This window comes from Manis pentadactyla, chromosome 4 (genome assembly GCF_030020395.1).
Source record: "Manis pentadactyla isolate mManPen7 chromosome 4, mManPen7.hap1, whole genome shotgun sequence".
NCBI lineage: Eukaryota > Metazoa > Chordata > Mammalia > Pholidota > Manidae > Manis > Manis pentadactyla.
Genome location: NC_080022.1, coordinates 18915845 through 18941458, shown reverse-complemented (window position 1 = coordinate 18941458; position 25614 = coordinate 18915845). Strand labels below are relative to the sequence as shown.

At 43.4% G+C, this 25614-nt stretch overlaps 1 protein-coding gene across 3 annotated transcripts in view; it reads right to left on the bottom strand.

Moving 5' to 3' along the window:
• Nucleotides 1-17419, bottom strand: part of MAN1C1 (mannosidase alpha class 1C member 1) — a 159025-nt gene extending 141606 nt beyond the window's left edge. The window contains exon 1 of one of the 3 annotated variants that reach the window (XM_036914787.2): nucleotides 15849-17419. In XM_036914787.2, the coding sequence (XP_036770682.1) occupies nucleotides 15849-16388 (540 nt within the window). In that variant the 5' untranslated portion in view covers nucleotides 16389-17419. The remainder of the gene's footprint in view (nucleotides 1-15848) is intronic. The other 2 variants (XM_036914786.2, XM_036914785.2) reach the window with 2 other exon arrangements.
• Nucleotides 17420-25614: the final 8195 nt, after the last annotated feature.

Here is a 25614-nt window from a genome sequence, read left to right as displayed (position 1 = left end):
CAGACATGGACCTCCTAACATGATTATTGGGAAGCTCTTACACAGTATCACCTCTGGAAGTTCACCAGTGTGAAGTCTCTGCCCCTTACATAATTACAGACCCAGGATGGCCTGTATCTGCAAGTGCTAGAGAAGTCTCTAGACTGAGCTGCTGTCCACACACGAACTTGTCTCTATGAAGGGTTTCCTTATACTGTATAGGCTGTTCTCTAAAAGGTCCGGTTCTGAAAGAAAGAAACTGAACTCTTCTTTTCCCATTGATTCTTATATTAAAAACCACGACTACTCCAGAGCTCTGTAAGTTATGTGACAGACATGGAGAATGGCTTCTGGGAGAATTGGAAAGAAGGAAGATTGTTAATTTAGGTCAAGAAAACAAGTACAGAAAAACAAAAAATGGTGCTGAAATGTCTTCCCAGGCAACCAACATTTACTTACAAAGTTTAGGTTTAATCTCTGAAAGCTAATTCCAGGAGTGACAATGGGGGAGAGGGATCTTAAATAAGAGACTTATAACTTTTATTCAACATCCCACCCAAATGAGACAAATGAAATTAATAGTAGCCTTTGCAATAAGATACTGTATTTAGTTCATTCTGAAATTTCCTGAATGAGGGGAGATAAGAGATCAGATCTCACAAACACACCTTGGAAATCCTTCAACCATGTATATTTTAGCTGATAAGTATTTCAGTAATTTGGCCTATGCAAACAATTCTGTTTTTCAATATAGGGGTTTACAAATCAAGTTTAAAAAGCAGTCATTATACCTAAAGTAAGCAGAAAATATTTGACAGGTTAAAAAACCCTGAAAGGAAGTCACACTGATGGAGGCTGATGGAACAACATAGACACAAACAAATATTTCTTCGAACATCTAAAGACAGATGAACAAAAAATGCACAAATAATTTAAGCTGACATCAACCAGAAATTAGGAGTCCTTTTGAGAACTGTTGTCTCTATTCAGGATATAGTTTCAACACAAAATTATATTTCATGTATCCAATGTCAATTACAAAAAAATAAATATCTTTAAATATCTAAACTATACTGAACTATGTATATTAAATTTCATGCACTTGATTCAGGAGTCTTTAGAGACCTACTCAGTGAGCTTATTTGTTTTACATGTAATGCTAACAAGCTAGATTGAATGGTTTCCTGACCAACTGCAGGTTAGAAAACAGCAGAATAGAAAAGTTTCTACAGAATAAAGCAGCCAGAGGCAGCATCCTGACATTTACAAAAAGTGACAGCTGACAGCTTGACAGAAAGAGGGAGAAAAACTGAATGAAAGCAGATGAATCTAGAATCTTTAAAAAGTAGGATTCATAATGTTTGGCACCGAATTTTAAAAAACAGACATATGAAATGTAGGAACATGTGACCCATAACTAGGAGATAAAATAGTCAACAGGTATAGACTTAATGACAACAAAGATGTTGGAAACAGCAAAAAAAGCTTTTGAAGTGATTATAAACGTGCCTTAGGGAAATAATGAAACAATGAAGAAATAGATAAGAAATATCAGAGAAACAAAAACAAAAAAAGGTCCAGATGGAAATTCTAAAAGTAAAAAAACAAAAAGAAAAACACCTGAAATAAAAAATTCATTGGGTGGACTTAACTACAAGAAAAGTTCAATGAACTTGAAGATAGGTCAATATAAATTATTGACACTAAAGCACAGAAAAAGATTGAGAAGAACATGAACAGATTCGGCAACCTGTAGGAAAATATCAAGCAATCTAACTCATATGTAGCTGGAGTTCTAAAAGAAAATGAGATAGATAGGAAAAGGAAAAAAAAATGAAGAAATATAAGCCAAAATTTTTCCAAATTTGATGAAAAAACATCAACCCACAGACAAAGAAGCTCAACATTCTCCAAGTAAGATAAACAATGACATCCACATCTAGGCATAGCATAGTCAATTTGCTGAAAACTAAAGATGAAATCTTACAAGTATCCAAAGGGAGGGGAAAGATTACATGCCAGGAAATATACTCTAACCTCTCTCATCAGAAACAATGCAAACTAAGAGACAATGGGTTTTTCATGTAAAGAAAGAAAAAAAATGGTCAACTTAAAATTCTATATCCAACAAAAATAACATTTTAAAATGAAGACAAAGTAGAAGCATTTTCAGATAAACAAAAGCTGCAAGAATTCTTCACAAGCATACCTACACTACAAGAAATGTTAAGAAGAGTTTTTCATACTGAAGAGAAAATGATGCCAGATATAAACTCAGACATATAAGAAGGAATGAAGAACACTGTAAGTGGTGAATAAATGGCTGAATAAAAAGACTCTGATTTATTAAAAATTTTAAAAAATTGATTGTTTAAAACAAAAATAATACCAATACATTACAAGGTTTATTATTTATGTAGAAACAAAATATACCAGCAGAATGAAGATTGGAAGAGGGTAGGTGGATACAGGCAGACTGTCAGAGTAGATAAAGTGAATTAAGCTCAAAATAAGCAAAAATAAAGAAACAAAGACAAGAGTGAAAATCAATAAAATTCAGAAATGAGTATTTTTTAAAAGATTAAAAGTTGGTTCTTAGAAAAGATCAGGAAAATTAGTACACCAATAAATAAACCATTTTTAAGAATGAAACAAACAATTGCCAACATCAGGATTGAAAGAGGGAACACTATTACAGATCCCGCAAACATTAAAAGGAAAATAAAAATCCTGGAAACAATTTTACTCTACAACATGGGTGAAATAGACAAATTCCTTGAAAGCAAAATTGACAAAACTGACACAAGAAATAGAAATTCTAAATGGCCTTGTATCTGCTAAAGTAACTGAATTAATAATTTAAAACTTCACACACACACACACACACACACACACACACAAATTTTCTAGGCCTAGATAGCTTTAGGGTGAATTCTATCAAACATTTAAGAGACAGGTAATATTAGTGTTCCAAAAACTTCTTCAGAAATAGAATACTTATTAGTTCATTTTATGAAACCAACAATGCTGTACCAAAACTAGACAAAGACTTTATGAGAAAACTGTAGATTAGTATCCTTCACAAACATAGATGCAAAAAGTCTTAACAAAATATTAGAAAATCAAATGCATGTTTAGTTTAACATTCTTTTAAAATAAATATGATTCACCACATTAGCAGAATTAAAGAGGAAAGCCATATGATCATCTCCATCAATGCGGAAAAAGCTTTAGACAAAACTCAACCCCATTCCTGATAAAAATGTTCAGCAAACTAGGAATAGAAGAGAACTTCCCCAACCTGATGAAAGGCATCTATCAAAACCTACACCTACCATCAGGTTTAATGTTGAAAGACTGAATACTTTTCCCTTGAGATCAAGAAAAAGGAAATGATAAAATACCTAGGAATAAACTTAACCAAGGAAGTGAAAGACCTATACCCTGAAAACTACAAGACACTCCTAAGAGAAATTAAAGAGGACACTAATAAGTGGAAATTCATCCCATGCTCTTGGGTAGGAAGAATCACTATTGTCAAAATGGCCATCCTGCCTAAAGCAATCTACAGATTCAATGCAATCCCTATCAAAATACCAACAGCATTCTTCAATGAACTGGAACAAATAGTTCTAAAATTCATATGGAACCACAAAAGACTCCGAATAGCCAAAGCAAACCTGAGAAGGAAGAATAAAGTAGGGGAGATTATGCTCCCCAATTTCAAGCTCTACTACAAAGCCACAGTAATCAAGACAATTTGGTACTGGCACAAGACAGACACATAGACCAGTGGAACAGAATAGAGAGTCCAGATATTAACCCAAACATATATGGTCAAATATACGATAAAGGAGCCATGGATATACAATGGGGAAATGACAGCCTCTTCAACAGCTGGTGTTGGCAAAACTGGACAGCTACATGTAAGAGAATGAAATTGGATTATTGTCTAACTCCATCACAAAAGTAAATTCGAAATGGATCAAAGACCTGAATGTAAGTCATGAAACTGTAAAACTCTTAGAAGAAAGCATAGGCAAACTCTCTTGAATATAAACATGAACAACTTTTTCATGATTATATCTCCCTCGGCAAGGGAGATAAAAGCAAAAATGAACAAGTGGGACTATATCAAACTAAAAAGCTTCTGTACAGCAAAGGGCACCATCAGTAGAACAAAACGGCATCCTACAGTATGGAAGAATATATTCATAAATGACTTATCTGATAAGGAGTTGACATCCAAAATATATAAAGAGCTCATGAGCCTCAACAAACAAAAAGCAAATAATCCGATTAAAAAATGGGCACAGGATCTGAACAGACACTTCTCCAAAGAAGAAATTCAGATGGCCAACAGGCACAAGAAAAGATGCTCCACATCACTAATCATCAGAGAAATGCAAATTAAAACCACAATGAGATATCACCTCACACCAGTTAGGATAGGATGGCCAACATCCAAAAGACAAACAACAACAAATGCTGGTGAGAAAGGGGAACCCTCCTACCCTGCTGGTGGGAATGTAAACTAGTTCAACCATTGTGGAAAGCAGTACGGAGGTTCCTCAAAAACTTAAAAATAGAAATACCATTTGACCCAGGAATTCCACTCCTAGAATTTACCCTAAGAATGTGGGATCCCAGATTCAAAAAGACATATGCACCCCTATGTTTATCACAGCACTATTTACAATAGCCAAGAAATGGAAGCAACCTAAGTGTCCAACAGTAGATGAATGGATAAAGAAAATGTGGTACATATACACAATGGAATATTATTCAGCCATAAGAAGAAAACAAATCCTATCATTTGCAACAACGTGGATAAAGTTAGAGGGTATTATGCTCAGTGAAACAAGCCAGACAGAGAAAAACAAGTACCAAATTATTTCACTCATCTGTGGAGTATAAGAACAAAGAAAAAACTGAAGGAACAAAACAGCAGCAGACTCACAGAACCCAACAATGGACTAACAGGTACCAAAGAGAAAGGGACTGGAGAGGGTGGGGGGAAGGGAGGGATAAGGGGATTAGGGGCATTATGATTAGCACACATAATGTAGAGGGGCACATGGGGAAGGCAGTATAGCACAAAGAAGACAAGAAGTGACTGTAGAATCTTACTATGCTGATGGACAGTGACTGTTATGGGGTATGTGGTAGGGACTTGATAACGGGGGGAATCTAGTAACCACAATGTGGCCTATGTGATTGTATATTAATGATACCATAATAAAAAAATGCTTAAATAAAAAAAGAACAAGGAAATGATGTCAACTTTCACCACTTCTATTTAACACTGAACTGGAAGTCCTAGCCAGTGCAATGAAGAAAGAAAAAGAAATAAAAGGCATAAACATTGGAAAAGAAAAAGTAAAACTGATTCACAGACATGACTGTATACATAACAGATCCTAAGGAATCTACAAAAACAATTTAATAAATGAATTCAATAAGGTCACATGATACAAAGTCAATATACAAAAAGTCTAAGTAATTCCACAGACTAGCAAGAAACAATTGGAAAACAAAAATTTAAAGATTAGTATTTTCAACAGAAAAGAAGATATAAAATACTTAGATATATAGTTACTAGAAGACGTTCAAGTCCTCTACATTGAAAACTACAAAATACTGTTCAGAGAAATTAAAGAAATTCTAAATAAATGGAAAGAGATACACATTCATGGATCAAAGATCCAATATTACTAAGATAGAAATTCTTTGCAATTTGACTTAAAGATTCAAGGCAAACCCAATCAAAATCCTGGCAGAATTTATCATGTAAACTGATAATATTGTTCTCAAATGTTCAGAAATGCAAAGGACCTATAATAGTCAAAGCTATTAGAAAAAGAAGTTCAAAAATGGTGGAATCATACTACCTGTTTTTAAAACTTACTATAAAGGTACAGCACCAAGACAGTATGAATTGGCATAAGGATAAATCAATAGAATGAAAGCATCCAGAAACAGAACCACATATATATGTCAATTAATCTAACACGGTATCAAATTTCAATGGAGAAATAATTTTCAATAAATAGTGTCAAACAGGGACTCTCTTGTTCCCTCCTGATGTGAGTCAGGAGCTCTGTCCTCTCACTGTATCTTTAAATAAAAGCTTCTGCCTTCCTCCCCTAAATAAATAAATAAATAAATAGTGCCAAACAACTGGACATCTAAATGTAAAATAGTGAACCTCAACCTCTACCTCACACCATAAACAAAGATTAATTTGAAGTAGGTAAGAGCCCTAAAATTAAAAAATAAAATGACTACGTTTTTGAAATTAAAAAGGAGACTATCATCATGACCTTGGGGAAGGCAAAGATTTATTTTTTAAGTTGACACAGAAAGTACTAACCATAAAAGGAAATTTTGATACATTGGATTTCTCCAAAATGTGAAACTTCTCTTTGAATGACACCATTAAGAAAATGAAAAGACAAACCATAGACTGGGAGTAAATATTTATAATATATATACTGGCAAAGGACTTATATCCAGAATATATAAAGAATTCAATAAGATGATAAATAGCCCCATTTTTTTAATTTAAAAAAAGGGCAAAAGATTTGAATAGACACTTAAAAGAAAGATATAGAAATGGCAAATAAACACATGAAAAGATGTTCAATATCAATAATTAACAGGGAAACAAAAATAAAAACCACAATGAAATATCACTATATATTATATAGAATGGCTAAATATAAAAAGGTGGACAATAGCAAATGTTGACAAACATGCAGAACTCTCACACATTGCTGGTGGGAATTTAAAGTGGTCTTAACTATTTGGAAAAAGTTTTTCCATTTTCTTATAAAGTTACTTCATATATCTACTCTATGAGCCAGCAATTCTACTCCTAGATAATTACACATAAGAAATGAAAACATGGAAAAACTAAAGGAACAAAACAGCAGCAGAATCACAGAACTCAAGAATGGACTAACAGGTACCAAAGGGAAAGGGACTGGGGAGGATGGGTGGGTAGGGAGGGATAAGGGGGGGGTGAAAAAGGGGGGTACTAAGATTAGCATCCATAGGGGGGTGGGAGAAAGGGGAGGGCTGTACAACACAGAGAAGACAAGTAGTGATTTTGCAACATTTTGCTACGCTGATGGACAGTTACTGTAAAGGGGTATATAGGGGGGACCTGGTATAGGGGTGAGCCTAGTAAACAAAGTATTCGTCATGTAAGTGTAGATTAATGTTAAAAAAAAAAAAAAAGCAGTTCCTGTGTGGTGACCTCCAATGAGCTCTACACAATGATATAAAGGGCATATAAAAGTGTAGGCAAAGGGTCTGTTTGTGTTTATACAGAGGATCAAAGCCTAATTTGGCTACCCCGAAAATGAACTAAGATAAGATATGAAAAAGAACTTTCAACATCAGCACTCTCGGGAGGACTCATGCCAGAAGATGATCATCAAAAAAAACCCCAACAAAGATCCACGCACTGCTACAGCTGTAGATGCACTCATCCCACCAATTCCTGGACTTGCCATGGGAATGAAGAAGGAGATATCTAAGCTGGCCTGTGCATACAGTAAAACAACAAATTTGACTGGATCTATACGGTTGGAACTCAACCAATAATTAGGACAAGTGCAAATTGTAGCACTCCAAAATCTTACAACTACAGACTATTTACTGTTAAAAGAACATATGGGATGTGAACAGTCCCCAGGAATGGGTTGTTTTAATTTATCTGAATTCTCTCAGACTGTTCAAGTTCAGTTGAACATTATCCACCATATCATAGATAAGTTTTCACAAATGCCTAAGGTGCCTAACTGGTTTTCTTGGTTTCACTGGAGATGGCTGGTAATTACAGGTATGCTTTGGTTACGTAACTATACTCCTATTATGTTAATGTGTGTGCACAATTTACTTAGTAGTTTAAAAACTATACATGCTGAAGTTACTCTACAAGAAGATATGTCAAAGAAATAATCAATCTCCCCAGGTTTTCTTCCGCCTGCTACTTCTATAGCTTTTCTTCTTCCTTCCTAATTACAACCCTTAAACAGAATTTGTGCTATATATCAAATTTACCGAGTATCATAATTCTTCCAAGGGGTAAAGACACCTCAAGACAAATACTGGGCATAGAAGCCACAGGGCATAAATATGCAAAGAAGTAAAAAGCTAACCTTTTCAAACAATAAGGCTTCTCTCTCACTTACCAACTTTACATTTCCCTGTATGGCCCCGGAAGATGACTGGTTAGCCAGAGACGGGTAAGATTCCTCAAGGGAGGAACAACCTAAGACAGGCACAGTCGCAGGGGGGCCATCAGGTGAGAAAATAGGGATCAACAGAGGTGAGGCTTAGAACCTCACCCCCCCTGTTCTGAGAGAAATCTTCTGCATACGTGGATGTTTTATTGCCCTTGTCTAGCTTGGATTAACACATAGTCTACAGGCACACACCTGATCATCTACATTTGCTCTCTCACAACACTAAACTATGTTTTCTACCTTTATCTTGCATCTACCTACCACTTCAGCATTTTATTAAAAATAATAATAATAAAGAGAGAAATGTGGTATCCACATATAAATCAAGTATAAAAATCAAATGAATATTCATATTTGAACTGACTGTTTATAGTTCATAATGCATGAGCAAAACCAAAAGCTTCTGTGATGACTGCCCCTGTACTGTTCACCATGTAACTTATTCACTATGTAAGAATTTGTTCTCCATGTAAGAACTTGTTCCTTAAGCTTCAAAAGATTGGAGACTGACGAAAATTAGGCTTGGGGTGGATTAATGATTGTGCATTGAGCATTGACCCCCCCCTATAGAGAATTTTATTGTTGTCAACAACCATGTGATCAATAAATATGAGAGATGCCCTCACAAAAAATATATATATATATATATATATATATATATATATATATATATATATATATACACGTACTTCCAATTGTAAAATAAATAAGTAACCGGGATGTAATGTATAGCATAAGGAATATAGTCAAAATATTGTAACAACTTGGTATGGTGATAGCTGGTACCTAGAATTATCATGTATATAAATGTTGAATCACTGTGTTGTACACCTGAAACTAATGCAATACTGTGTGTCAACTACCCTTCAATAAAAAAAAAAAGAAATGAAAACATGCCTACATAGATACTTGTACATAAAATGCTCATAGCAGCTTTATTCATAATAGCCGAACACTGGAAACAACCAAAAAGTCCAACAACAGGTAAACAGATAAACAAATGGGGTATATTCACACAACAGAATACATATAACAATAAAAAGGAATAAAATATGGATAGACATGATGTGGATGAATTTCAGAAACATTATCTTCAGTTAAAGAAGCCTTGCATAAGAGAGCATATATTGTGCTTCTCCATTCATTTGAATTTCTAGAAAAGGTAGAACAAATCTTTAGTAACAAACTGAAACAGTGGATGAGAAGTAGCTGATGGGAGATTAACTGTGAAGGAGCAGAGGTGGTGGAAATGTTCCATATCTTTATAGGTGTGTGGTTTACATGGTTTCCTGCACTTATTAAAATTCAGCCAACCATGTATTTAAGATCTGTGCATTTTGCTATACTTAAATAGTACCTGCATCACAGTGTTGTTTTTATTTGTAAAAAAAGACAAGAAAACAAGGAACAGATACTGAGTCTTATCTCTACAACTTATTGGGGCCCATAGGACATTCCTGTATTACCCAGGGGATTTTATAGTGATCATCAAGTCATGGCAGAGGTGGAAGGAGGAGAGAAAAATCTCCTATTTTTCAGCCACAGAAAATGATTGCTATTTAGTGAAAACTGTTTGCCTAGAAGGTTCACCTTGGGAGCAGCTGAAATACAGAGCATGCTGGATAAAAGCACAATTATCACTCATCTATCAAGGAGGACACGGATCAGTATGCCAAAGTTTCTCCCATAAAAGTTACCATTAACGGTACTGCACTAAAACATGTGGACAACTGCCCTGGTACCCTTTAATTAATGAAAATTCAGAGTTAAGAGACATACTCAGACCTCCTTGTGAAAAGGGCTTTTCTGCCTGCCTGCCTGCCAAGTTGGGGAGCTCTCAACCCAAATCTTAGAAAACAGCCTTCTCAGGGAAGAAAATGCCTACAACTGGTGCACCACACTGAGCTACAGCCTGCAGCGGTGGTCTCTGTGCTTCCTGTCCTCTTTGCAGGCAGAGACATAAAAAAGCAGGTCTGACTTATAGTCATCTCAGCTGCATCAACTCTACATTTAAGAGAAGCAAAACTATTCTGTTTTGGCTACTTCGTAGGCCCCAGAGCTGAGTGAGGATGAGGAGGGAAAGTCCTTGAGTCCTCAGAATTCTTCAAGGGGGCTCCAATTTGGTGTCTTATCATCATCTGCCATGACAATACAGAGCTAAGAAAGTCTGTTGTTTCTTTTCCCCAAATTATGTAAACACCTGTGTAAGGCCATGGCCCCAGGGTAGTGGGAAATCAAGAACTAAGGCTTATTGTTTGAATGGTCTTAAAGCCTGCTCTTTTTGGACTACAGGTACACAGGACTGGAATAATAATAACAATAACCCTTGATGAGTTCATGACACTCATCCCTGCTCTGTGCATGCATGGCCCCTCTTTCGAAGTAATGTAATAAATACCCACAAATTCACCTGAGGCAACTATTCTCCTGAATCCTGTCCATCTTTCCCTTGCTCAGGCTTTCCTGACCTGGCCAACGAAAACAAGGCAGGGAAAGAATTTCCTCAAGCTCCCACCACCTCCCTTAACTTAGGATGCAGAGGCAGCCACCTTCCCTAAGCCAGAGGCAGTACCCGCAAGGCTAGGTGCCCACCTAGATTACCAAACAGCTTCCCTGCACAGGGCTTTCCACTCTGCAAGCCCGATTTATTTTTTTCAATAAGAGAAAAGATGTAAGTCCCTTTGAGCGAAGTATGCCTGATTTATATCACAATATTTATTTTTAGTAGAGTCATGGATCAGTCTTCAGGGAAAGCTAGAGAAAAGGCATTTCTTGAGCTCGGATGTAAATCAGTCACTTTGAAAACCGCAGGGGAATCTACAGTCTTACTCCCCCTGCTAACTACAGTGTGAAATAAGCAGCTGACTTTTAAAAGTCATTGTACTATTTGTTTCTAGACCTTAATATTAAAGACGGAGTTAAGGATGTGAGGCCTGAGAAGCAGTTGCTCCTGGAATGCCTGCACCTATGTCCCTAAACTGATGGTACAAGGCAAAGTGAAAGTGAGATTCACTCAACCAGCAGGTGTTACACCTGGTGAGGACAAGTTCTAAGCTTCACTCTCAATACTCAGTTCTAAGGAAGGATGAGGTGTGTCCCTGAGTTTAGGAGGTAAGGGTCTCCCAAGGGACCTGACCAATTATTAGAGACCAGCCTTCCTATCTACATTAAAAGTATCACAGAGCAGTACAAGAGTGAAACTGAAGGACAAAGGAAAAATAGATCTTCAATGGATTTACGACTTAAACAGAGCTCTTCAAAGGAAAGCTATTTAAATCTAAGGTGATCCAAATATTAATTATCTTAAACATCCATCTCATAAGCTCAGATTCACATGAATCTGAACACAAAGCCTTTCAATTTTCCTACCTGTCCCTGGCGCTAGTGGCAATAAATCAGATATACAGAGAAACCACACACGACTAACGAACCTTCCATTAATGGGGAACAAAGATCATTTGCCAAGATGACTTATTCAGACATAGTCACAAATCATAACCAGCAATGTCCTGGAGACTTAATGCAGCAGGCACAGAGAGCAAGAGTCGGGGGGGGGGGCTCCCTGCCAGGGCTCAGGCACTCCAGGGCGACCCAGGCATTCTCCAGATGCATGCTAGCCAGGCAGGAAAGGATTGACTAATGCCTGTCACCTCTCCACTCCCTTCAAGTTAGACTTGCACTTGGAAAATTACTGCAACTTTTAAAAGGCCTCTTGGGACATGGAGCTGCTTAGCTGCCAAACCTTGCTGTGACCCATACTCTGAGACTCTCAGAGTTCCAGGTACCCTCAGGAAGAAGACCCAGCCTCTGCCACTAGCAATCTTAATTTTTAGTTTCTAGATCTTTACTATAGCCACTCATTCAAGTATCTGAGCTCCAACTAGGTATCAGGCCCTATTCTAGGTGCTCAGAAACAAAACAGTGAACAGGCAGGAGTGAGGGAGAGAGAAGAGTCTCATAATTGCCAGTCTCTGAGTTTCACCATGAAAACTGAGGTCCAGTGATGAATAGGAATTATCCACTAAGGTCTGAGTTGATGGCGTGGCTAGGACTTAGCTTGAATTCTTGGTGGGACTGCCACATTCAGTGGTGCATAAGGCACTGCGAAGAGAGGCTACAGGTAGGAGTGAAAGTCAAACCACATTCTTCATCTAGGTAGGAGCAGCCCCACTCCAGTACTATGTTCCCACTTCCCCTAGCCTGCCCAAGTCCCTGTAACAAAAGCCCCCTTCACTGGAAGGGACAACTGAATTTCCCCAGATAAGCAGCCAAAGATTTTTAGTAGGACCCAATAGAGTGTGATCCCTTCATTGGGAGGCAACCCAGACAGGCTACACACTGCCAACTGTTATCATGAGTGAGAAAAGTCTGTTGAACTAGAACCTGTAAGAAACACACCTATGGCTGAGATCCCCTATATAATTATAATTTTCTATATTTTCGGCATATCTGAAAGGGAAGGCTGCTAGCAAGCCATTTTACTGTCTCACCAACCCCTTTACTCTTCATGGTTCCAAGCTGAGGAACTGTCACTGTTCAATGCCATCTCTAAAGTTCAAGTTCAAATGGGTAATAGGAATAATTACCTTAATCAATTATATGCATATCTTCTGTTGACTAGGTACTAGGGATACAACAGTGAACACCACCACCACCACTGTTTGCAACAACACACCACTGTCCCTGACATCATGGAACTAAGACATGTTGAAAACAGCTGGGAAGACCCAAGCTGCTAAGGAGTGTCTGACTAGCCTGGCAAACTAGTTAGAGGCCAGGTCGGGAAGCAAGTGTGTATGTGACCAGCCTGTTCTCTCCTCCCTCACCCTATTTTACAGAAGGAAAGGTAAGGTCCAGGAAGGAGAGGAGGTGGCTTGCCCAAAGTCACAGTTGATGGTTGAGCTAAGACTTGAACCCATGTTCTCTGGGTTCTCACTAAATTGCCTCCTCCAAGGTTCCAAGACTGCAAAGTGAGTAGAAATAGTTCATTCTAATGATAGGTTGTTTCCTGATGAATGTACACACAGAACATGCAGTTTCAACCCATCTTATCTGTGCTGATAAGCACAGACCTTGTATCCATGTCCATCTCTCAAACTAGAATGTTTATAAATACACTTCACGATCTAGAGCCTGGGTGTCCAGTCTTCATTCACTCTCATTTATCACCCCCTCTGATTCTCTCTCGATGTTCACTTTCACTTTAAAAACCTCATCTTATAAGAACAGAGCCCTTTTTATCTGATGCTAGCTCCCCCTCTGCTCCTGGGGTCTAATCAATCCATGTCTGGAAATAAACAAACCAGAAAGGAAAGCAACAGTCCCTTTTAGGAAAACAGGCACCTTTATAAAATAATCTACCCCTGGGCATGGCACAGATAGAAATTTAAATGAGAAGGAAATCAAGACATGCTCCAGCAAGAGTCATATGCATTCCTCATCAGGCAGGACACCAGAGAGGGTAACTCTGTGTTAACAGCTAAACCAAAAACTCTGCCCTACATTTTTCAGGTTGTTTGGAAGAGGTGGGCCAAACTCAAGAAGCCCAGAGAGACAATAATCTTCAAAACAAAAGAGGCTTCAATAGTGTCTATAGTCCAGCCCCATCCATTCTGAGGAGCTTAAGGTCTTCAAGATAGTAAGAGGGTAGTTGAACGCCAACTGCAGGTGCATGCAAGTAGACCTACAGCTATTCCAGGGGTGCACAGAGATGCCAGATGGGAAGACCAGACATCTGGCAACCAAAGTGAACCTCCACCCATTACGTTATTTTACATCCACCTACAAAGCAGGAGTCTCCACAGCTCCCACCAGTCCCCAGCCTCTGCAGCAAGTCATCGCCTGCAGCCTCTGCTGGCAAGGGAGGCTGCCTTTGCATAGAGGGGCAGAACCAACTTTCCCACCAGCCAGCCCAACCTTCCTACTATGGAGCCCAACCCCAGGCTTTCAGAAATGGGTCTCGTATGTACATGCAAATGCAGAAAACACCTCTTCTGAAAATGACAGTAGTTAATTCTTAATCCTTTTGGGGATCCTTTTGAAAATCTGATGAGAGTTTTGGACACCACATGCATGCAGTTTTATGTAATTTATGTAAGAGTTACTGACCTCTGAGGAGATCTGAAAGGGCAGAAAGGCCTAATGTGTTCAGAGGCATCTTTGAGAAAGGGCGCTGTGGCTGGTTCAGGTGCGTATTCAATAACACAGTTCCTTAACCAAAAGGGGAGAAATGATGTCCCCTCCTTAGCTACTGCAAGTTCCAGCCTTCAACTACCCTCTGAGATTTCAAGAAGAATTTGGAAACAGAGAGCATGAACGTACATGTACACAACAAGGGCTCATCTTTGTGTTTTCCTATCTTGACATCACTAAATGTCCTGTGATTGCTAGTTAAGACAGAGTCTCCAAATAGGACTTAGCATAGAACAACTTGAGAAACAGCAGATATAAGAAGTCAGGGAGAGGTGGGCTTTGGGAGGGAGGATAGTCCAGACAAGCAGAGGAGGACAGCTGAGATGGCCACTGGCTCTGAGTAGGTCTTGGCAGGGCAGATTCTGACCCCACTGGCTGCTTTCCCTGGAAATCAGGGCAGACATGCTGACTCCTTTGCAGTAAACCAAGAAGTCCAGGCAGAAGCAGCCCTTTCCTGCTGGGTCCACAGGGAAGGGGGAACATCCTCACATTTCTAGGGAGGAGACCCTGGCCCACAGCTTGCCCACAGCCCCCTCGTGGCCTGGGGGAGTCACTGCAGCCCCCTCTGCACTGCTGGGCAAAACCCTCATGCAGGCAGCTCTAATGGTGGTAAAAGCAGAATACTTAGTTACCAGTGGCATTTGTCAACAGTTTTCAATTCATGGTGAGGCTGCACTTGCTTTTGGTTTCTTAAACTAAGATTCAGACTCAAAGTGATCCTTTGAAACCCCTCCCTGATATAATCCCTACATGGAACAAGTTCAAGACCTGCTTCATTAAGCCAATAACCTCCCAGCTTCTGTAACATTACCACTGCCTTATTGATCATTCCTTCCTGCATCACATGCAATTAGGTACAATTGTTCTAAAGCTCAACAGAAACAGTAAGAAGGCACAACATCCTCTGGCTTGTAGGTTGCTGGCTAGGTTACAAAATACCCCCAGGACCCCAAATACCCCCCCAGATCCTGGATTTCCAGTTAACAGATCCTACAGGGTTTGGGGGAAGTCAGGACTTAAAGGTACACAGGGAGAAAGAATGTGGCCCTTGGCCCAGTGCAAGCAGAGAAGGTGTCCATTAATGGACCTTACTAGCAACTCCACAAAAATCTTACTAACAACTCCACACAGGGACAGAGCAAAGACCACCTGGCATGGGGCTGGACTGGAAAAACCATAGCCTGGGGGTTAGGGAAAAAGTTGGTTAGGTGATTCAGCTACCATCTGTCGGGGGTGGGGATGATTAACTGAGCAGAGTGGGAAGTGCTCAGGGAGAAGGGAAGGTGGAAAGTTTGGGAGACAGGAGGGTGCAGTGTAGCTGGAAGGCCCAGAGTAGACCAGGGCCCGAGAGTGTGTGGGACCAGGGGAAATGGACGGAAAGACAACAGAGTCTTTTGTTTTAGCGGTGAGGAGAGTTCTTACCTCCTTGATTTTCTCCCGCTGGGTTCGAATGAGGCTCTGGGGCTCCTTACTCTCCTCTGCCCTAGTCCCCAGGACCGGATGGCGGAGACGGCTCTGGAACGCGTTGAAGTCAAAGCTAAAGGGGATGCTCTCCTCCTGGGGTCTGGGGGCCGCGATGCCTCTGCTCCGGGCCGCCGTGGCCTCCTCGCGTGGCCAGGTGGGGTGGGTGCGCCGGAGCCACCCTTTGCTGCGGCGGGTATTGGCTTGGCTGCCCGGGGCGTCCTCGCCCGGGGCTGGCGCAGCGGGGGCAGGGTTGGGAGGCGACTCCTGCTCGCGGGCCAGAGGATGGCCGGCGACTTCGGCCACTACCTCCAGGCCGGGCTGCTGGGTCCGGGGGGCCAGGAAGAGGCGCTTGAGGCGAGAGGAGTTGGGCAGCAGGAAGAGGGCCCCAAAGCACAGGGTGACGAGGCCCGAGAGGAAGAGAAGGAAGAGGAACTTCTGCGGCAGCCGCAGCCCCCACGGGGAGGCTGGGACGAAGACGGGCACTTTCCTCATGAGCATCGTGGCCTGGGACGGGGCTGGGGCCAGTCAGCAACCGCCAGCCTTGGGGGCCCTCGGAGACCAGGCACTTGCCAGCTGGGGGTCGGCGCGGGATGGTCGTCGAGGGGTTCCACCTGGGGTGAGGGCCCCTGAGAGTTGTGCCAATTCGGGGACCGCCCCTTTAGTTCAGGGAGTTTGGAGTGAGTCCCCCCGCGCCGAGGCGGAGCGCAGCGGTTCGGCGGGCCCGGGCGAGCCAGGCGGCACGGCTCGAGACCCGGGCCCGCAACGGTCAGCCGCGCGCCGCAGCTTGTCCTCCAGCCGCCGCGCAGTCCCCTCCTCGCAGCGGCGGGGGCCCGCGCCTTCCAGCCTGCGGCCGCCGCCCGACCGTCACATGCCGTCCGCGGCGCCCAGACTGTCCGCGCGGAGGGGCGCCCGCAGGCCTCGTCCCCGCGCCCAGCCGCCCTTAGCCCCTTGGCCCAAAGTTTCAGCCTCAGAAGCAGTTTCCAGAGGGGGCAGACTCAGGGGGCGAGGAGGTGGCGGGCTGGCGTGTCAGCGCCTCTCGGAGAGCGCACCGACCCCGCCGGGTCGCGACAGCGCCCGGGCTCGGCTAGGAGGACACGTCCACAACTTTGCTCCGCGGGGAAGCAGGCGTCGGAGAGGGAGCAGTCACATCTGAGCCTGCGGGAGCCGGGGACTTCCTGGGCCCCGAGAGCGGAGGGACACCCAAGCCCTGGTCCGGAGCCGGGAGCCGTCCGCGACCGGCGGCGGCGAGGCGGCTGCAGCTGCACCCGGGAGTGCGGGCTCCCGCCCCGCCAACTCGGTCGGGCTCGGCAACGCGCTGGGATCACCTGTTCCTGGCGCCTGCCGGCTCCGCGGAGCGCTCAGCCCCTGCTGCGCCTCTCCCGCTGCAGCTGGCGTCCTCGCCGCGGCCGCTCCAGACGGGCCGCCGCCACCGCAGGCTGAGCCGCCGCCACCGCCGCCGAGCCTGCGCCCCACACGCGCGCACACCCGCCCGGCCGCCGCCGCCGCCGCCGCCGCAGCCCGGGCTTTTACCGAGACAGCGCCCGGACCCCGCCTCCCGCCGGCCCCGCCCGCCGACCACGCCCACTGCGCGCGCCCCGCCGTCCACCACCGCGGCGCCGCAGCTGGGCCAATGGCCTAGCGGCTGGGGTAGGGAGTGCGGGGCCTAAGCCAGGGTGGGGAGCGAAGACTGCACTCCAAGCCACGCCTCCTCCCTCAAGTGGCCAGCGCCGCGCACACTCCCCCCCCATCCCGCCCGCACCAATGGTCCAGCTGCGCGGGGTTGGCGCGGGCGGGGGTGGAGAGCGGAGCGAGGTCATTGGCTGCCTTGGATCCCCGTTGGGCTGCAGTCGCCCATTGGTTAGTGGCCAGCGTTTGCTGGACTGGGAGTGACCCAGAGCCCCTTCCTACCCCCCGCCAGCGCAGCTCCAGTTGTTGGTCCCCCGGAGGGGCCAGGAGACCCTGATAGTCAGGCGGCCCTGGCTGTGTTTGGTAACCTCTTTCAGTCCTCAGTGCCAGTCGAGGGCTGGCAGGGAGCTGGGGGCCTGCCCTGGAGCTCCCAGAGCTTCTGCGGGATCCAAGGTGGTGCTGCGGTGGCAGGCTGTGAGCAAGAGGTGACCGAGCCAAGCCAGGGTGCTGTGGCCGCGGGTGGACCGAGCTAAGGCAGTGTTCCACTGGAGCCCCGCAGACCACTGCTCTGCCTTCCTGTTCCCGCAGCCCCAAACCCGGCCAGGGCCCCTCGGTGGGGCAGGCTGAGATGCTAACCGCAGTGGTGCGAGGACAAGGAAGAAGAGAGAACCCTGGCTGTGTGCACAGAAGACCACACACACCGTGTGACATGTGTACCTATATGCCTGCGTGTGTTTATGTGCGCTCCTCTGCGTAGATATATGTGCAGAGATTTCACATGGGTGCATCCTTGCACACAATTTAGGTATGGACACCAAGTGATCATACCAAAGCATACATAGACATATATAAATACAAATACTGACATGTGCACACACATACCTACAGACATACAGCAGATCTGTCCTAAAACACGCATATGTACACACTGCCAGGTATATATTCCCAGAAACGTGTCTCCACCCCAAAGCCCTCACACCTTCCTCCTTAAATTTAAGTCTCTCTGTGCCTTCCCTCCCTCTTAAGCCTAACCCAGGGCAAAGCAAAATTGTGCTGTGTGGGTCTTTCATGCAAAACACTTTATAGAGACAAATAACAGCAGAGGGAGAGACAAATTAAGAGGTGTAATAGGCAAGAGGGAAAATATCTGCTTTCAGCTGCAATTTAAAATGAAATGCAGCTTTGACGAGACAGAAAATACTGCAGGGAGGCCTAAGCCCGACAGAAGAAGCGGCCCAGGAGGGCTCTCACCTCGTAAATCTTGCTTCCTCCCTGAGGCCTGCTATGGATGGGCTGTTGGGACTCAGACATCCTTCTAACCTTTTGCAGGCCTCTGACAGCAGACCCTCCCCTGATACTTAAATACCCTTGGCATGTACATTTCTTTCCGTTGGAAACAAAGGAGTGCTCCAGGTAACAGGTGCAAATATTTTGGTCACTGGAGACAAAAAGTCCCTCCAAACCCCAATATGTACATTTAACTACATCTACCTTAAATATAAAATTCCAATTTAGATATTTCAGTCTCTCATGAGTTTGATTAGCAGGAGTCAGTTCCCTGGAACCAGCTGTGAACTTCAGAGACAAGCGTATGATCTGCTTGGATACGGGAGCCCAGAGATCTGGCCTGACCTCTTCCGATCCCCAATACCCTAGCATCTCTTCACGGGGTCCACCTTGGGAAGGGGCAGGCTTGTCTTTGGAGAAGCAGGCAGGAACCCAGCATTTGTTGGAGACACCCAGTGTTCCACATTCAGAGTGTAGGGAAATCACTGTTCAGTCCCCTGAGAAGGCAGGACCCAGGAGAAGGGGAGGAAGGCAAGACAGGCTCAGAAGGATGTGTCTCTTTGAACTGGTCGTGACACCTGGACCATTCTCTCATGTGCCGGGAGCCAAGGTAGAAAGTGGGGCTGCAGCAGGACTGATGCACATTTGGCAGACTCGCTGCAAAAACCGGAGCCCAGAGGGGACAACTCCATTTCAAGCCCACATCATGTTGGTGATTACACTGAGTTGGTCATACCACAGCCTTTTGCAGTCTCCTTAGAGAGCTCTCTGAAACTCGAGGTCCTCATCCCATCCACCACGCCCAGCCCCACAACTCTAGCACCCATCGACCTCACACACACCGTGGATCTTTTCTCAGTGGATTTGTACTGCCAGGTTGCTGTTCCACAGCACACATGCAGTTCCTCACAGCGGGGACCATGGCTTGTTCATCTCGTTAGCTGCCTTAGGTCTTAATTATAATGCCCTGCATAGGGACACTTTATTTGTTAAGTAATGAATGAGTAAATGAATGGGTGGATGCCCACTTCACAGATGAGGAAACTGAGGCTCAGGGAAGGGAATAATAATAATGAACTAACATTTTCCACATGCCAAAAACGTATCTCTTCATGTACTTGTCAGAACACTCTTGTGAAGTGGATATTATTAATAGCCTCATTTTACAGATAATACTAGGCTTGAGAGATTAAGGATAAGTTAACAAATTTCAGTTTCATTCAGATACTCAAGTGGAACTGGGAACAGAAATGAATAGCCATTTAAAAAAATCTATTCTGTCAACAAACATTTATTGCAATTAGATGCTAGGTATTGCACTAGTCTCCAGTTGGATACCAAGAGGAGCGAAGCGTGGCCCCTGTGTTACTGAATCATTCAGTCAGTAAAGAACTTCTCATTGAACACCTACCATGTGCCAGGTACAGGGGGCTGGGACAAGAGCCCTAAATAAGGCAGACGTGAAGCCTACTTCTAGGAGCTTCTTGTCTGAAATGCAATAGGGGCCTGTTGAGCCTGTCAGGAAGGCAGCTACTGGGCACTGACACTGGGCTGAGTGCTCCACTCTCATCCTACCGCACCTCATAGTGGCCCCCTCTGAAGTCGGCCTTGAGAGCCCCTTTAACAGATGGGGAAACTGAGGCTTAGGGGTGTGCCATGACTTGTCCAAAATCACACAGGGAATAACTTGCAAATAGGAGAGGAAACCAGAGTCATCTAATCCCAGGATCTATGCTCTTTCTGATAATAATATGAATAACTAAGATTAATGGGGTACTCCCTCTGTGCCAAGCCCTTAGAAAAGAATGTTATAGAAGATCACTTATTTGATGCTTACAACCACCCTATGAGAAGGTACTATTATTATCAACATTTTACAGAAGAGGAAACTACAGCACAGAGATGTTAAGGAACTTGCCCAAGTCACACTGGCAAGTGGCAGAAGGGAGATGTGAACCCAGTTGGTCAGGCTCCAGAGCCCTGTATGTCTTTCAGAGTCTGTTGCTCTCCATCTTATAAAGCCATGAGAACAGGCGCTAGAGGAGATCAGAGCAGGGAAGAGCTCCGGGAACAGGCAAAGTTTTTACAGGCTTGTTGGGATGATTATATGAGCTCATTTAGTCATTCAACAAGTATGCATAAGGCATCTGCTATGTTCCAGGCAATATACTAGACTTTAGGGATATAATGGTGAGCAAAAATAGACACATCGTTCCCATCGTGGAGCTTACAGTCTCATGCAGAATAAGAGTTTAAACAAATAAGCAATCCCCAAATAAGTACACAAGCTGAGATAAGAGGGAGGAAGGGAGAGAAATGCTGCTATAAAAATACATAACAATGGCTCTGGACCCAGACTCACATGAGAAGCGTTCAGGAAAGACTTCCCTTAAGGATGAGCAGAGATACCACAGCAAGAGGGATAGTGAAAACACCCAGGCTGAGGGGACAGTATATACAAAGGCCCTGGGGTGGAGGGAACATGGTGCTTTTGAGAACAGAAAAGCCAATATGTCTGAAATAATGAGAGTGATGGGGAAAGATAGGAGTGTCATTGAATGATTTAGGGCAGGAGTAGGAATGTGTATGTAGAGGTAAGTAGGTGGGTGGATTCAGATTAACATTTTATAAAGACTACTCTAGCCACAGAGTAAAAAACAGAATGGAAGGCAGGAGTGAACACAGTGGGTGCCTTTCAGAGGATACTGTAATACTCTATGGTGGCTTAGACTGGAGAAGTGAGATATGGACAGGACTTTAGGATCCAAATTATATTTAAAATCCAAAATAGAAAGGTCTTAGTGATGACTTGAAATTGGACACTGAAACAGAGACATCAGCAATGATTCCCAGGTCTCTAACTTGCATTTGTTGACATGGGAGCAGTGACCCAGGCTAGAAGGGGCTTCCTGCCTTCTGATCAAGAAGGCACTGGGCAGTTGGTGTGGAATCTGAATCTCAAATGGTCATTAGTCTCATTTAGAATCTAAGACTAAAGATAAAGCCAAGTTCTAGCCAAGAGATAATCATCGGGCAGCTTCCTTAATGGCCTCCAAACAAATTCAGCCCTGGGCAGGAGAGACATTGACGCCTGGGGACCTACCCAGTGAGAGCGCACCAGGTTCATCAGGAGAGAAAAGACCCCACAACTGTCCTGGGCTCCCTCCAGCAGGCTGCAGGACCCAGTCAGTACTTTACTGTGAAGAGGGGGCCAATATCAGGGACACAGAGCCTGGAACACCTGCCCCAACTCTTCTGCCTGAGTCCCCAACCTTGCATCAAAGGTGGCCTAGTCAGCCAGGAGCCAGAGGTCTCTGTCAGCAGCAATTTGGCCCCCAGGGAACATTTGGCAATAACAATTTTGGTTGCTACAGTTGGGAGAGGAGTGATACTGGCATCTAGTGCATAGAGGTCAAGGATGCTATTAGGCATCTCACAATGCACAGGGCAGGCCCCCTTTGTTGTCACAGAAAACAGCCCCAAATGTCAACAGTGCCAAGAGTAAGAAAGCCTGGCTTAAGACCAAGGCTTTGAAGTCAGACTGGCCTGAGTTTGAATCCTGGCTTTGCTACACATTTTCTTTTTGATCTTGGGCAACTTCCTGACCTCTCTGAGCCTCAGTATCTCCAACTGTTAAATGGCATCAATAGTAATACATGTCTCAAAAAGATGAAGTGAGGATTAAAAGCGGTAACTGGCTATAAAGAGCTTGAAGCAAATGTTGCACTTATCCTCCAGGTAAGCAGGGGCTGGATTGGATTTATTCTTCACCTGTGTCCCAAACCTAAATCCTCAGAATGCTGGAGAAGGGAAAGCAGGGTGTAAGAATGAGGATGCTGGAGTCAAAGTACTGGCTTTGAGTTTGGACTCAATTTTCTACCAGCAGTGAGATCTTGGGGAAATTGCTCATCTCTTGAAGACCATTTCCTCATCTGTGAAATGGGAGAGGATCACAGTAGCCACCACATAGGGTGGTTTCGAGGACTGAAGTTGTTGATCGTTGTAAATATCTTAGCACAGAGTGTGGTACATAGTGAGCACTCCACAAAAATGATCCATGTTATAATAGACAAATGGAATCAGTGCTGCTTCATTGCCTAGTGGCAAGCAAGCCAGCAACCCAAACTGAAATGCTGTAATTCAGTTTCCAGGGAAGCTCCAATTTCAAACACTCTGTCCATGGTCCCTATGAGAACTCTCATTTGTCAGACTGTACACACCAATTTTCATTTCAAAAGATATGGTCCCTATCTGGATAATAATAATAGTGCTGTTTATGTGGTTCTATTGTGGTAAGCACTGTGCTAAGCGCTGCTTAGGTAAGGCCCTCTTTTCCAGGGGGTTCTAGATCCTTCAGCTCAATGTTAGAATGTTGCAGATGTGGAATCTAAGGACCAGAGCTTGTAAGTAACTTGTAGTTAGAGGAGAGCAGGTGTGGGATCCCAGGACTTGAGAATCCCGGCTGAAGTCACTTCCACAAGCATAGTAAGTGGTCAAGGTTCTTCTCCTCCAGAGTCCTACATTTACCTCACTGACATTGTGAGGATTCAATGAAATAATCCATGTTTAATGTCTAGCAGAATTCCCAGCATATAACAGAACAGGAAGTAAATGTTAGTTATTATTTATGATACTGGCACTTTTTAAAGGGCATGTAAAATAAATATCTCTGAATCTCATAAAAGTACATTTACAAAAGCTTACATCAAGCCCCATAAAGATAGAAATGAAATAGTATCTTTGAAATGTAACCTTGACATAATTTAGTCATCTGGTTCTACTTGTTAACATCAGAGTGTTTTTGTTTGTCTGCTTTTTAATGTCCATGGGTTACTGAAACTCCAGATTCTATGCAGGGTCTCAAAGTATCTGTCCCTCTGAGATTGAATGGTAAGAAGGGCCCCAAGGCATCTGGCAGGTGTTGCTGGGTGAAGACCACCCAGACCAAACAGTCATAGGAAGTTCCCTCAAAGTTTATTCATTATGCGATTCAAGTTTTTTGTAGAACCAGATCAATAAGCCAGAGTGGCAAAGCAACCGTTGTCAGGTCACCTCATCCGTTTCAGCCTCAGTTTCGGTAGTTACAAAAACGAATGATAATAGTACTAAATTCAGTATATGTAAATGTTAGTATTATTTAAAGAAGTAAAACATAGCAAGTTTAAGATTTGAGGTTGAAAATAATAAGGGAAGAGAGAGAGAGATCTGAAGGAGTTCCATCAGTTATCTTACTTGTCCCAAGTCCCAGCTCTGCCATTTGACCGGGTCACCTAGAGAGATCATGCACCTCTCTGAGCCAGTTTCTTCAGCCATAATGAGGCCCCGTCATACCCTACGTGAAATAATCAGTGGGCAAGCATTTTGTTAGTGATAAAGCAAAAGAGACATTATGGCTATGATCCCTTTTCATAAAGAATTTTCATCATTCCACAAATATTTATTGTGCCTCAACCATAATTTAAAATTTTTGTGATGCCCTCTGGTATTTCCTATTTTATTCCCTTCTACTTTTTCTATTATTCTAATCTATATATTTTAAAGGAATAAAAAAGCTGATAGGAACCAAGCTAGTCATTTGACCTGTTTGTCAAATATTTCTGGCTCCCTGCCACTGAGGCACCTCCTAGGATTGCCCCGCCGCCTTGTGGTTCAGTGGAACCAGGGGATCAGTTCTGGCCAGTGAGCTGTGAGCAGAAACAGAGGGGTGTCATTTTTAGGCCGGAACATTGAATTACCAGGGCCGCATCCCCCAGAGGTCTGGCTTCCTCTCCGGCAAGGTAATTGACAGTGGTCAAGATGGCAGCTGCTCCCGCAGCCAGACTCCCTGAGTGACCATGGTGAGCAGAACTTTCTATACATCTGCACTGGCTGGAACTTAGTGCTTAAATGAGATAATAATATGTGCTGTGTCAAGACCACAGCGCTTTAAAAAAGTTTTTAACTCAAAGGAAAAAATTTAGGGTTGAAATTAACTTTAATATATTTTATTAAACCCAACATACCCAAAATATTATCATTTCAATTACGATTTTTTAAAAATCAGTGATGAAATAGCTTCTGTTCTTTTTTACATTCCAAGTCTTTATGATCTAGTGTCTTTTTTACATTTACAGCACATCTCAATTCAGACTAGCCACATGAGCCCCTTGTGGCTAGTGTCTCCTGCACTGGACCGCACAGCTTTCATGGCTAACGACCCTCATTTTGAAACTCACAATTCTGAGGCATCCTGGATAAATAAATCTGCATCCTAGTTCAGAAGATCTTTAGGAAAGGAAATTCAGTGTCTCATAAAATAGTCTGTGGCTAGATTTTGGATCCATTTTCCTCATTTAGTCTGCAGTGGGGGAATTTTCCTTCCAGTATTACAGCCAGCAGCCATTTCCCTCCCTTTAGCTAATTCACTCACCCCTACTCTCCCTCAAAGAGAAACAAAGGTGTGTTGGGGGGTGCGGGGGCCTTTCAAGGGACGCACATTGAAAGTAAAGAAAACTATGACCATTTAAAATGTTCTCAGTGCCCATAGTGTTCCAGGAGCAGGGATTCGCTAAACCCCAGGTGGAGACGCAGTTGGGGAACCAGCTGATGCACTTTCTTTTCCACAAGAAATGAACTGTAGGCGTCAAGATCACGAGTGATGGGAAGGTTGGCGGGAGGAGGAAGAGACTAAGGCGTTAGCACTTGATCCCACAGCCAGGGGGGAGGGAGAACTCCTTTTGACTTTGGATGTTGGCTTGGGATCTGTACTCAAGAACCAAGTGTTGCGGGTGCATGTTCATTACTTCTTTCTTATTTTGTTATTAAATCCATG